The sequence below is a fragment of the Gadus macrocephalus genome, chromosome 13, assembly GCF_031168955.1.
Source record: "Gadus macrocephalus chromosome 13, ASM3116895v1".
Lineage (NCBI taxonomy): Eukaryota > Metazoa > Chordata > Actinopteri > Gadiformes > Gadidae > Gadus > Gadus macrocephalus.
The window spans coordinates 7,106,929-7,120,558 of NC_082394.1; the positions used below are offsets into that span (position 1 = coordinate 7,106,929).

Below are 13,630 nucleotides of genomic sequence, written 5' to 3' on the forward strand. Positions count from 1 at the left end.
TCACATTAAGCTTTATCTCTCGAAACCCCTCAGTCAAAAGTCCTCGCGTTATTTTCAACCCTCGCGCTCGGTTACGATCAGCATATAAAAAGCATCATAAAAACTGGATTTTTCCATCTTAAAAAGATTGCCAAAGGTCTGCCAACGCAATCCACAACAGATGAAGGGACGCATCTCCATGTGTTCCAGTTAGGCTCGATTACTGCAATGCAATATCTCCCCTCCTCCAACAACTTCCACAGAACGACGAGTCCTGCTGAGACAACTGGACGATATTACCCCCCCGGTCTATCCGCTCTCCATTTACTTCCAATCAACGGCTAAGTGGTGTTTAAGGTTCTCCTGCGCACCTATAAAATCATACAGTCCTAACCAAGCAAACGCAACATTCCTTCTACTCCAAACAAGCAGTTTCCAAAAGACAACTGCGATTATGTCGGCGTTTTATCGGCATTGCGCCTTTGTATGTGGAACAGCTCGCCTACAACGAAGCAGGACTCTTGATGAGCTGGATCCAAAACCTACTTCTTCCCGCTCTCGTTTTGGCAGCTCTGAGCCTCTCGCCGTCTCGTATCAGTGGGCAGAGTCAGCCTCGATGGGCGTTTGCGTGACCACAGCGGCCGACAGGAAGCAGACCCCCTGAGTGCTCGCGGTGTCCACCTCGCCCTGTCTGATCTCAGTGTCGCGGTTGTCCGCCTGTCTGCGTTCAGCAGCGCTTTGCCCTCGAGCGGTGTTGTGGTCCCCCCCCGCGGAGCCGCTGATCTGACCCACGTCCAGCGGGCCTGCCACTGTGGCGTGCTGCTGGCGGTTCGACTGCTCGCACGCCTACGCCCGTCTCCTGCTGAGACCCCGTGTCCGAGGTCTGGCCGGTCGCCCGGTCGTCCCCCGACGATGTCCGCAGGCGCACGCACGGATGCACACGGACACACGGACACACACACACACCTTGCTCACTGCTGGTGCCGTCTAGGAGGTGACCGTCTCCACCTGGACCACCTCGTCCCAGGCGGTGATTACTCACACACACACACAGCGTGACACACACACACACGTTAATAAGCATGAAAATAATTTGGTGTTGTGGCTCAGGAACAGAACGGCTCCTCGAGCAACAGGTGCATGGTTGTGTGTTTCTGAAAGGTGTTGGGAATTCGGAGTAGTCGTCTGAGAACTGGTCTGAGACCATCCATCTCGAGGCCGGGTTGAAGGCGCAGAAGGTATGTTTGGCGGGCTCGAATTTGACTGGGAACACCATGTATACGCCAGCTATGAATAAGCCCCCTATTTCTGGAGGAATTCACGAAGCCCTGCTGCTGGGTTCACACTGCGCGTGTCTTTCTGCATGCAGGTGCGGAGGCTAATCTCACGAGGCAGGCCAGTTTGTGCTGCATATGAATGAATCGAACCTCGAACACTGCGAACGTCTCCCCCCTCCCAACACTTTGTTCACAGCTGTAGTCAACAGGCAGACATGCTCATCATCCCATCGGCAGTGTTCCTCAATGTTCATATTGACGGACGTGTGGGGCTACGCGAAAGGGAGCAAGGGAGGCTGAAGGGCTGGCCGGAATGTAAATCGGAAGGCTACAGTTTGACGGCGAGAACAATGCTGCAACAACCTCATCAGCATCCTTCATCTCCTCAAACACCCCGTCAGTCACTATAACCTTCATCAAAACTCACCCTCCTCATCGCGGCGGCAGGAAATATGAAGATGAACACGGTGAACTTGAAGACACTGGGCATCAAAAGCTTACAAATAAGATTGATGGAATGAAGTTGAACCCGGTCTTGAATGTAATGCATCATAATGTTGCACGTAATAGCATTTCCATGTTCTCCAATGAATATATTTGTATAGCACGCTGTATATATTTTTTATTCAAGGTTTTCATTGGTTGCATGCTTCACATTGCAAAAGTGTGTGTGTGTCCTTGTTTTCATACCACAGAACGATCCGATCCTGCATGCAGACGGTACACTACCCTATATCCACACACACCGCAGCCCAAGTGAAAAGGTCAAACAACAAAGATACTCAGAGCGTCAGTGTGTAAACTGACATCCAAAAAAACCTTATTAGCGTAAGGTCTTGCTAATTGCAAACAGAAGAAAGAGGTGAAGAGTCTCTCATGCAGAACAGGGATGGCCTCTGTAGAGGCTCCGAGTGAAACAGTGATTAGTGACGCTACATTACTCCAAGGGCACAGCTTTTCGTATCAGTCAACTCCTCAAAATACACCGGCTAACGCTGCTAACAGATACGCAGCCTGCCTGTGTAAAAATGCATTGCCTAGATTCCCTACACAACTCCGACGGCGGCTTTTGGACAGACACTCATTGCCTATTGTTCACCCCAGTGCACACATTAGGGTGTTCTAGTTTAGAGTTCATACAGTCAGCAGCGGTAGGAAAGTAAATAAACCCAAAGTGATCCTTGAGAATGCACGTTATAAACAAACGACGCCACAGACACCGAGCTCATTCCCTGAGTCAAAAGCAACCCAGGCTGAGAGGAGAGAATGGAGAGCGCTAGGACACCCACACAAACATAGCAAGCAGGCCTTCATTTGTACATAGTCACCGGTAAGCCACGCAGCTTATAAATATACATATTTAAATAAGGCAGTGGGCGTGTGCCTCTGTCCGTCTGTTTATGTGTGACTGTAGTGGAGAATTGGAATCTTTCACATGGTTAAGACATCCTTAAAAACTGTTCAATAATGCATTGCAGTAAAGCAACCTGGAAACAGGATGCTGAGCTTAACACCACGCATCCCCCCGTCCCCCAAGGTCAGGGGAGCGGAACGGCGGAGACCTGCCCAAAACAAGGACCTGTCCCTGGGACTAAGGGACCGAACAGTGAGACGCTGGAGCGGTGCACCACGGGTCATTGGACTGCGATGAGCCGGACCCGGCATACATACAGACTGGCACAAGTCCATCTCCCGGGGGGGGGAGAGAGAGAGAGAGAGAGAGAGAGACGCTGGGACGGACACACACACGCATAAAAAAACAACACACACACTTTTCGCATGTCGACCTGTCAGTACTTGCAGAGGCCTGTCACGGGTTGGGGTGCCCTCACAGCGAGGGGTGAACGCTAAATAGAGCATCAAACACAGCAGCGAGACGCGGTGACAGATCCCCCGTCCCACACACACACACACACACACACACACACACACACACACACACACACACACACACACACACACACACACACACACACACACACACACACACACACACACACACACACACACACACACACACACAGCGGTGTTGTTTTGACAGCTGAGGGAGAGCACGGGTACATCCCCATCCCTCCATTAGAGCACCTAGTGTTGCCATCTGATTTGTCGGAGGCGGCGACGGTGTGAACACAAACATGCTCAGTAATCACAGAGTGCAGACCCACGGTGTTTGAAAGCCACCGGCGCCTTCACACACACACGAGTGTCGCTGTGATTCATTATGCATTGTTTTTTACCGGACTTCAGTCCTCGGTTGCTGGTTTAGACGAGATTCAATGAATTCGATCTTTTTGATTAAAGGGTAACAACCCTGGTTCTGGTGGATGACTTCATCGCGAACACAAAGCCTAATTCTGGGAGTCAAGGAAGACACCACGCCCCACCCGGGTCACTCCATTACTCTTGAAACTAGAGCACATCCACATATATAGTAGCCTAGAAGTACACTTTTATATATACACACCCCATCTTAAGAGAAGACAAGATGGCCGCGTCGCACAAAAATAGGGTGGTTAAAAAAAATGCCAACCTTATTTTGAACACTGATTAAAGCCTAATCGCTGAAAGCCAAGGTTTTTATAACATGCGCCGGGCATTGGCATGGTGACGGGAAAAACAAATCACAAAGCCGTCGGTAAATGAGCTCTGGATATTATTTCAGGAGCCTCTTGATAAGCACGGAGGCACTTTGACCCAAAGCAAACGCTTTGTTTATTTACTCAAGCGGTCATTAACTGGCTGCACGGACAAGGAGCGGCCTCTATTCACATCCCTAAAAGCTTTAGTACGCCGCTTAATTATTCACATGGTTTCTGAAGAGTGCAACATTGATCCACTGCCTGAATTTAAACAGCTTGAAAGGGAATGACGGAGAGGGAGTCAAAGACAGAAGTGAGAGACAGAGAGAGAGATACCGAGGACTCACTGGGGAGAGACTATCTGATGCACATGTGGATACATGTGTCATATCCAAGAGGGACTAGAAAGCGACAACAAGTGCGGAGAAGGAGGCGGTCAACAAGGGAAAAGCAGGCAGGTTTGAGCCCCGGGAACCCCGAAATTACTAATTAGTCCACAAAACACAGTACAGCAGAACAATCATCTTGGGACGTCGTCATGCAGAAAGAACAGCCATTTTGTTATAGAAATCCAGCCTTAATCCAAACCTGTGTATCCTCCGTGCCCCACCCCCTACTGCATCCACACACAAACACACACACACATCTCGCACCCCCCCCCCCCCGGTCTGAATTCAGATGAGGGCCGCATTAGGGAAGATAGATGAGCGTGTGAAATGAAAGGAATAGAGGGAAAGCGAGAAAGTACAAGTTGAAATGAAAAATATTAATAAAGAAAAATCAGGAAAAAGCCATAGACGCAGTTGAAGAGAGCTCTTCCATCCATGTCCCACTTTAAACTCCAGGCCTTTGGAGAAGCCACACAGTGCCCCAATTCTTTGATTGGAGGACTTGTTTTGCCGTGTAAAAAAAAAACAGAAGTACACAAACAAACGGAGGGTCTGCCATCATTATTCCCTTTTTATGGCCCTGGTCATTTAACCAACCGATATATATTTTTTTGTTTGAATTATATTGCCCCTTCATGGTTTCACTCATGTTTCAATTCCTGATTTATGAAGATAATGTTAGCGCTCATTCCCCTCTCAATGCCATACTAATTTAAGAAAATGTATATTTACCGAGAAAGAGGATCCCTAAAAGTTATTCACAAAGAGAGCACTTACATTTCTAATTGCCTGTCAATACATTGAAGGCATAACAACACAAGTGGAAGCCTGCTACTCACCACTGTTAAAGCAGGGAGCACAATCAGCCATGATATCAGCCTCCATGACAAATTTCCTTCAAGTGGGAGGGGTAATAATGGGAATGGGCCATTTTGAAATTCTATGAATGCAATTCGAGAGCAACAATTACACCTGGAGCCATTATTCCTTTTGATTAGGCAGAACTCAAAAAGGCTTCCCTTCCTTGTACTGCAATTATGATAAATAGGGGAAATGATGTTTACCCAAAGGCAACCCCCTCCCACACGGTTTGATCACACCGCAAAGTATGAGTCTGGTTCTACAACCCCCCCCCCCCCCACCCCCCTCTCCCAATCCTAAAAGGAACAATAACAGTTCGATCCAGGACCATTACACACACCACTGCAGCAAGCTTATCAGGGGAAACAATCGTGTAAACTTTGTATCCCCCACAACCCTCACTACCCATTATAACTTGGCGTCCCGATGCGGAAATCAATAGTTAGCGGTGTAATTCTCTTAGGCTGGGATGAAGGCGTAGGATAAACTATCTAATAAGCTGTGGAGTCAGGTTGTGGAAAAATACAACACTAAAACTCAACCAAGAAAAGAGATCAGAAAACAAAGTAACTAACGAAACTTAACGAAAGTAATAGAAAAGCCTGCAGAACACCTGCTTTTCCAGCTTCACAAACAGTTTGGATTGCCAACCCAGGGTTTTTAATCAAACAATGCCAATGCATGGCTTCAACATTAGCCAACTACAGTTTTTTCCACTATGTTTTGTGGACTTCAAGCACAACCACATCTTGGTGGAAAACCTTCCCGTTTCCCTCCTCCCTTTACCTGGTCTCCCTTATCCATGAAGGAATACCCAGTTCCCCTCATCCTTTGCCCTCGCCTTCCTTAGCCATTCCTTTCATTACACTTTCTACACAAAAAGGTTATCTCGACCTATCCAGAAGAATTATATTGTATAAGGAATATCAGAACTTACTGGTGGCACAGAACATGATATATTTATGCGACTCACTGTTATTCCATGCTAAACTCATTCGTGGAGCATAAATGAGAGGTTATGATTAGGCCTAAAAAAATAACAAGTTTGGTTCCTGTTGGTTGTCAGTTGAGGTAGGTAGGGAATTTATTTTATTTTTTTATTATCTTTTTTCCACCGGCAGCGAATGATAGGTAGGACCTTTTTCTTTCTTTTTTTCTTTTTTTTTTTTACAGCAGCTTATAAAATAATTTGGGTCGCATATAAATTGACAGGGTCGGTCGGAAACCGTAACGGAACAAATTTTTTTTAAGGCCCTAGCATCTTTCTAAGGGTATAGTCAAATTCTCCCATAGTCACTGACCAAAACAGGAACGCTGAATACTGCAGACAATTGTTTGCTTTTCTTGGTTTGGATTCTTTATTCCTCTCACAACACAGCCGATAAAGACCCCTTTTGTACCTTTGCCGCAACATAGGAGGCAAGCGTTATGGCTTTCTTAACCGCCTGATGGCTTTCAGGCCATTAAGCCGTTTGTTCTCGGTGCAATTCGACAATGGACGGCCGTTCTAAAAGACGCATTAACCTCGCCAAAAAGTGTGCGATAATCAAGTCACAGGCGCCTCACCTTTTGATTAATGCCCACTATTGTGCGAATGCTTAAGTCTTTGATAGCCGTGGCGGCGTAACCAATATTATGTTATCTACCCCCTGCAGCGCGGCCGACACCTCTGGGAGGATGTGTACTCATTACAAAGTAACTCATCATCATTATGAGTTTAAAAATATGCTGAGCTGCTAGCTAGCTTATTCAAGCTCATCAGCATAACCACATTACAGGGGGAACCTGTGGGCTGGCAATCCAACACTTCCTCAATATTACCCTCCCAGCGGGCCTGGCGTGTCCACATCCATTACAGTGAATCTAGCTCCAACCAGGCCCCATATCTGCCACCAAGACAATCAGCATCCCTTGACACAGTACTGGCAAATAAAATTAATTAGAGCTACACTACAAACCTGTCCATCTAATGAATTAATCAGGACTAACTGGAAGAAGGAAAAATCTGACTTTTGGAAAAGATAGACGCTGGATAACCATCGGCCGATTTGCTGGGTGGTTGATCCGATTTTCTGTAACTCTGCACTGCTGACGTCAGAAGCCTTGCTAGGATATACCAGGGTGACGCCACAGAAAAACCAAAAACCGGAACAGAAACAGAAACTCGCTAATGATATATTATATTAGTTCAGGGCTCCCAAATCCCTAATTTATTTACATCCTAAATGGGTTTACCTCATCGGAGAGGAGACAGATTGCCAGAGGCAGTGGGAAGCGAGATGATTTGGGCCCAATTTTGTCTCAAATTGGCTGCTGCCAGTGCGATACATCATAGAGAATTAAGAGGCCTCTTCCCCCACCACAGAACTGAGTCCGTCATATTGGCACATCTGTCAGGGGCCTGCCCCTGACACAGACAAATGGGCCGATCCTGGCACAAGAAGGTTGATCTGAACTGCCAGCAATAACCAAGATTAATAATGAGTCAGCTCGAGCCTCAGTGAAATTCATTTTTAATAATTAGTTTCTGCACCTCTCAATTTTACCGACCATTAGCACAGGTACAACTGCAGGTTGATAAACCACCATCAGCAAGGCTGAACGGATATTGATGATGGTATGGTAAGCGCTTATCATCGGAGGGGAGGGACGTGACTACAGATGCAGGAAAAATACTGGCATTATTTTTTTCCTCGGGTCCGATGTGGGGAAAATAATCGCCATAGGCATTTAGTCATTGCTGCAGGCAAATGTTTAGATATGTATATATGATAGTGCTTGTTATTGCGTGTGTTAGTTTATGTGTGTGTGTGTGTGTGTGTGTGTGTGTGTGTCTGTGTGTCTGTGTGTCTGTGTGTGTCTGTGTGTGTCTGTGTGTGTCTGTGTGTGTGTGTGTGTGTGTGTGTGTGTGTGTGTGTGTGTGTGTGTTCTTTTGTTCAAGGGCGATATTTTTTCTTTCACTCCATTAAATCTTATATTTCGTGACAGCCTACACATCATTACATGGACTTCATTTTCTGGGGTTTATTCCAATCTGGGAAACAAGTAATGCCTGATGGCCTTTTATTGTTGAACCAGGCCTTCATGCAAATGATCTGCTGCGAAAAAGTGCCACGACCGTTTCAGAACAAAAATACCAAAACAACAAAAGGTGTAGTGGCCGCTTCGAAGCGTGTAAGTTATATACAGGTCTTGTCATTTATATTAGAAAAAAGAAACTGAAACAAATATTGACGGTTATTACTGTACTGTAATGAGAAACATCATTTGGGAATTTTCACCAAGCCCACACGTACAGCACTCCCAAATGTTGTTACAAGAAAGCAATCAAAAGCAGGAAAAAACGTGCTCATAATACTGGCCTAAAAGCCAACAATAAGAAGAGGAATAGAGGCACGAAGATAGGAATAGCAGGGAAGCCGGCAGAGGTATAGCGAGAACCTGCAGAGATAAGGTAAGGTGATAAATGATCCGTAGCCCCGTTAATGTGGGAGTGGTGAGTAACACATCACCTCTCATATGAAAAACGCCCCCACACACACACACACACACACACACACACACACACACACCCTTAAATAACATCAAATCAAATTACTGCGGATTTCAGGGCAACTTTCTTTGCAGTTCATAACCTGAGCACACAGAAAGCTAAGCCTCCCTACACCGCCCTTACGTTTGGCACTCAGCCTTCTCTCCCTTGTGTTTCACATAGAGGACTGGGTACCAGTTTTAGTGGGACAATTAGAATTATTTCCTCCAAGATAATGAAAGTGATTTTTACAAAAGAATGCCCAAAAATTAAAATAAAAATTAGCTCCTTTATCACAATTACCAAAAAGGTTTTTATATGGATTGGCAGAGCCAACGTTAAGAGGACATAAAATAAAATACAATGGCTTCCTCTGTGCTTCTTGTTAACCTTTAATAGTCAGGGGTGACCATGCTGCTCTCCTCCTTGCCATGCAGTCTTAAACTGAAGCCAACCAACTAGCACGAGGCACATCCAGCCAGGCGCATTTCAATTCCGAATATTTATAAGGAACAAAAACCAAACACAAAGCCGTTAAAAAGAGTGTTTGGATGCTAGGGCACGCTTGCCTGTGTCCGATTCACACTGGAGGATGCTAATTACAGCCCTGAAGCAGTGGACATTTCTGCGTTTCCTCCACATTTCTATTTTCAGTTGCAGAGAGGCAGCTTGCTCTCCCGTCGGGGGCTGGTGATGCGTTGTGTTGTTGACCCAGCAATGCAAGACGCAAGATCGTTAAATAGGCCACGCCCATCTACGGATCAAAACAACGGTACCGTCTGACAGTGGTGGAGTTGAGTTGGAAGGTGTATGGATCTGATATACTGTACATTTTATTATTGGACTTTTCTAGTGAGGGTAACCGACACAAGCGTCCAGCTGCTAGTTTACTATGGATCGATGACCTCTTCAGTATTCTATGAATGGGTCTTTTTCACAGTAGGTAACACACAGATTGAGATCATAAGCATTATTAGCCTTGTTGCTTTAATCCGGCCCAATTATACATTGTATATATATAATTTTTAGATTATATATAATATCCTCTGCATCGTACTATACTGTGTTTTATTGTCAATGCGATGGCATTTTGACAAAAGGTTCAAACAAAAGCAATTTAAAAATAACTTCTAACTGACTTAGAGGAAAGGTTAGGGTGATATTGGTACTTGAATGCAGCGAACCTCCTATATGTGGAGTCAAAACACTTCCAGGAAGTTCCAGAGTAAATACTGGAACTTTATAACTCCACCCTTCTGACTGGGCCCACGGTCACAGAGCCATAACCTCCATGATTCACTTTTCTTAACCATTACATTGACTTCCCCATTATTTTGTTGTTGCCGTTTACAAAAATATAAAAACCCTGCCTTAAAACCAAAGTAAAACAAAAAGAGGATGTGAGCATTTAACCAAAAAAATTCTTTGTCAGATCTATTAGTAAGACTCTGCGGCAACACAAAGTTGACACAATGATGGATGTCATTAAAGAGACACTCGTTTAAAAAACTTGGGAATGTGTAGAGTTCAAAATACTGGTTGTTAATAAAACGACAGAAATGCTAATGCAACGTAAACCACTTTGATTTCTTTTTTTTCTCCACTTTTACACCCGAGCCGAGATTCCACTCGCTCGCTCTGTCTGCGGAAAAGCTCACGCAGACGTTAAACAGAGTCAGATAGAAATCAATTACAAAGAAACATGATAATGAAGTCAGGAAGGAAATAGACAGGAACAAACATAACCATCAAACAATATTCTCACTTTGGATGTGTGGTTGTACAATATGTGAAATGAATATTCCCTCTTTCTGTTAATTATGGCTCAATGCCAACACATTGTTACGTGGTCGGATATATTCAGCAAACTTTCAAAAAAAGATGTGTCATTGCTGTTCTGTTAACCATCTGGGTTTTGACTCCTTCGTTCTGTAATCCCTTTGAGTCTCTTGGCAAACCATTTCACTGAGCTATTGTGTTAAAACATGTGGGCCTGTGCTTGACATGTTGGCATATAATGTGTTAACCAGTGTAGAGCAGGGAATTTCCTTTATAGTTTCAAATTGGATGGACAATGTCGGAAAGAAACTGCTTGAAAAGTTATTTGGCATTCAAACACTGATCATAATAGGGCCTGTATGAATACAAATTATATTTGCCAAGAAAAGTTGGCCTTTGAGGACAATGTAATTAATTGTTTGTGTTATTGTGATTAGCCAAAATCTAGTAAGATGTCCTTGGTGATCACAAGGCTAATAGAATAACTCCACATAATGTAGACTTCACTTTTCCATAAGAAATTATTTAAATTGAATTAAAGCTAGGGTAGGCAATTTGAAGGAACCAGCGAGCTTTAAATCTATTTTTTAAATATCCAACCGAGAAGTCCCATCCCCTCCTTCAGGCCAAAGTAAAGCTACTCCTTCAAAACGTATGAGTAGCTCGCTAGCTTTAGCATAAGGTCTGCCTAGCCTTGTGGAACATTGACATATATACAAAGAGGCCGCATTGACCGCTTCGACCCGCATTGACCACGGTACGTCCACGTTGCCGCCATATTTGAAAGGCCAAGACTGGCCTGTAAACAAAAACAAGGGGACTGGTGCTTTTTCTGGCTAAAAAGCACTTTAATGTTAACCATTCTCAAGAAGCCATTTTATATTCATTAAAAAAAAACTTTTTGATATATCAAAAAAAAAAAAAATATATATATATTTCAAAATGCTTTAATCTTTTTAACTCATTCTAATCGGTTAAGGAATGTCAACGTTTTAGTGCTTTTTATCCAGAAGAACCCCAGATCCCCCGTTTACTTGTAGTGGCTTAAAGGCCAGTCTGTGCCACTCCAATATGGCGGCGAGATCAGATGGTCACTGCGGCGTCAATGTTTACATGTCTATTTTGTGGAAGACTCTGGTTGTGCGCAATCAGGTCCACAAGGAAGGTACTGGTGGAAGCACAGTAAGGCTATCCAATCATAACAATTGGGCCAAATTAATTGATAGGCAGGTTTTTACAGGCCAGTGAGCAGCAGACACCAGATTTTTTTTCTCCCATTTTCTGTCAGAGCATTGGATACATTGATTGCTCTCAGGATGTAAAGAGAATTTCAGCAAATACGACCAAAAATGATTAAAAAATAAATTGCCTACCCTTGTGTTATATTAAACGCTGAGTTTTGATGCAACTGATAAGTGCATTTAAAGTGAAATTGAGCAAAACGCCCAACACACATAAAACAAAAGATGTTATCTTTAGCATATACTGTACTCATTTATGAAATACCATTATAACATTGTTTGAGCCACCCATGGAGATACTTACAAAAAGAAAAGGGTCTACCCGCCTACACAGTGACAGCCTTGCCGTTTATATAAGGTGATGTGTTCGTGATTTAAGCAAACAATGACGGGAAACTAAACGGAAACCAAAAAGAGGGAGAAGCAGACAAGGTCACGCATGTCCTCAGTGATAACCTTTTGTTTTATGAAATATGTTACCTAAATGCAGAGTTTAATCAATTATTTAGATGAAATGAGCAACCTTCAAGATGGTTTCACTTTTATTTGAGAGTCAGCCAGCTAAACTGGCCATGGACAGGCCATTCCATTAGGCTAAGTTGATAAAAAAAAATAAGTTGCCCCACTTAAATGCATTTCTTTTTCTACACATTTTTGCAAAGTATACAAAAAAACATGCAATGAGACAACTTCAAAACACATGAAATGACCTGAATATTTCCCACACACACGCGCACGCACACACGCACGCATGCGCGCGTTTAAAGGCACCACAAAAGCCATTTTCTCCAACCTTGTGGCAATAAAGAGTTTTTATAAGGCAACAGCAAACAAGTAATAGAAGAATATGAAAGGAAAAAAAAATGCGAAACCGCTAGGTCAGCGAGCGATGAGGAAGAACAGACGTGAGGCTGACACGACGGCGCTGATCATGTCAGAGAGGAATCCCACCGGGGAGTAAATTAGGACTCACTGGAATAGGCCCAATAGGCATCTCCGGCCGCTCTCCTCTCCCTCCTGACGTCCCCGTGCTCGTAACCTCCTAGTCCACCATGGTAAGGCTGGCCGTCCAGTGCCACTGTGGGAGGTAAACACAGAAGGATGAGGAGACGCGTTGAAAACACGTTACAGCACATATTCCTATAGCTGCTAGGACAGAGAGGAGATGTACACAAGATGGGCTATGGTTACCCTCTCCCATTTCAAACGTGAGCGTTATGAACCGATTTCCCAGATCGCAACACTGACCCCTCGACCCCAGTCTTGGTGCCGGGCCTTGGGTATCGAACTTGCATGTTCCCGCCGCTGAATATTAAATCACTTGGATGTGGAGCTGGAAGCCCGCCGTCCATGCCATCGGTAGATCCGACGTGCAATGGGGAGGATTGCAGCAGAGCCCTCTACACAGCGCATTAGGTTCATGAGCTCAATTATGGTTTATTTTGATCCCCATTTTGTTTCCCTGGTAGTGGACCATACGCTCCATGCGCACGCACTGCACTCTGGGGCTTCGTCGTGGGATCAGTGAATGGGCTGTTGTTTTTTAAATGCATTAAGGCTCAGGTGTGCCTTGTGCAGGCGCCATCAGAGGATATAATTCCTCCGGTATGAAGTGCAAACTACTCACAGAGATGGTACGTGATGGTATGGTACACACATTAATAAAGTGCTGTTGTGGGCTGAAAGAAAAATGGAACGAGTATAAACATCAATTATTGCAGAACCATCCCTTTCCCTGGCCCGAGGTAACGCATGTGCACGGCATCGAAAGAGTCTGAAGCGTGTGTAATTATATTTGAGTAATGAGCTACAGCCATCACTACTAGAGGGGGGAATTACTCAAGGATGAACTCCGCAAAAAGGAGGCTTTGCTGACCTTCAGCCCGTGAATACAGATACTTCCTGAGCCTCGGCGTAACCACAGCAGCTACAGTACGAAGGGGTCGGGTGTTATGATGTGGTGGTGGTGGTATACCAACCCCCCCGGCTTACC

At 44.6% G+C, this 13,630-nt stretch overlaps 1 protein-coding gene across 1 annotated transcript in view; it reads right to left on the bottom strand.

Annotated features, from left to right (window-relative positions):
* LOC132470373 (receptor-type tyrosine-protein phosphatase gamma-like) overlaps positions 1-13,630 on the bottom strand; it is a 94,728-nt gene that overhangs the window by 64,968 nt on the left and 16,130 nt on the right. Inside the window, 1 exon segment of the mRNA XM_060068932.1 lies at positions 12,611-12,715. Coding sequence (XP_059924915.1) covers positions 12,611-12,715 — 105 coding nt within the window.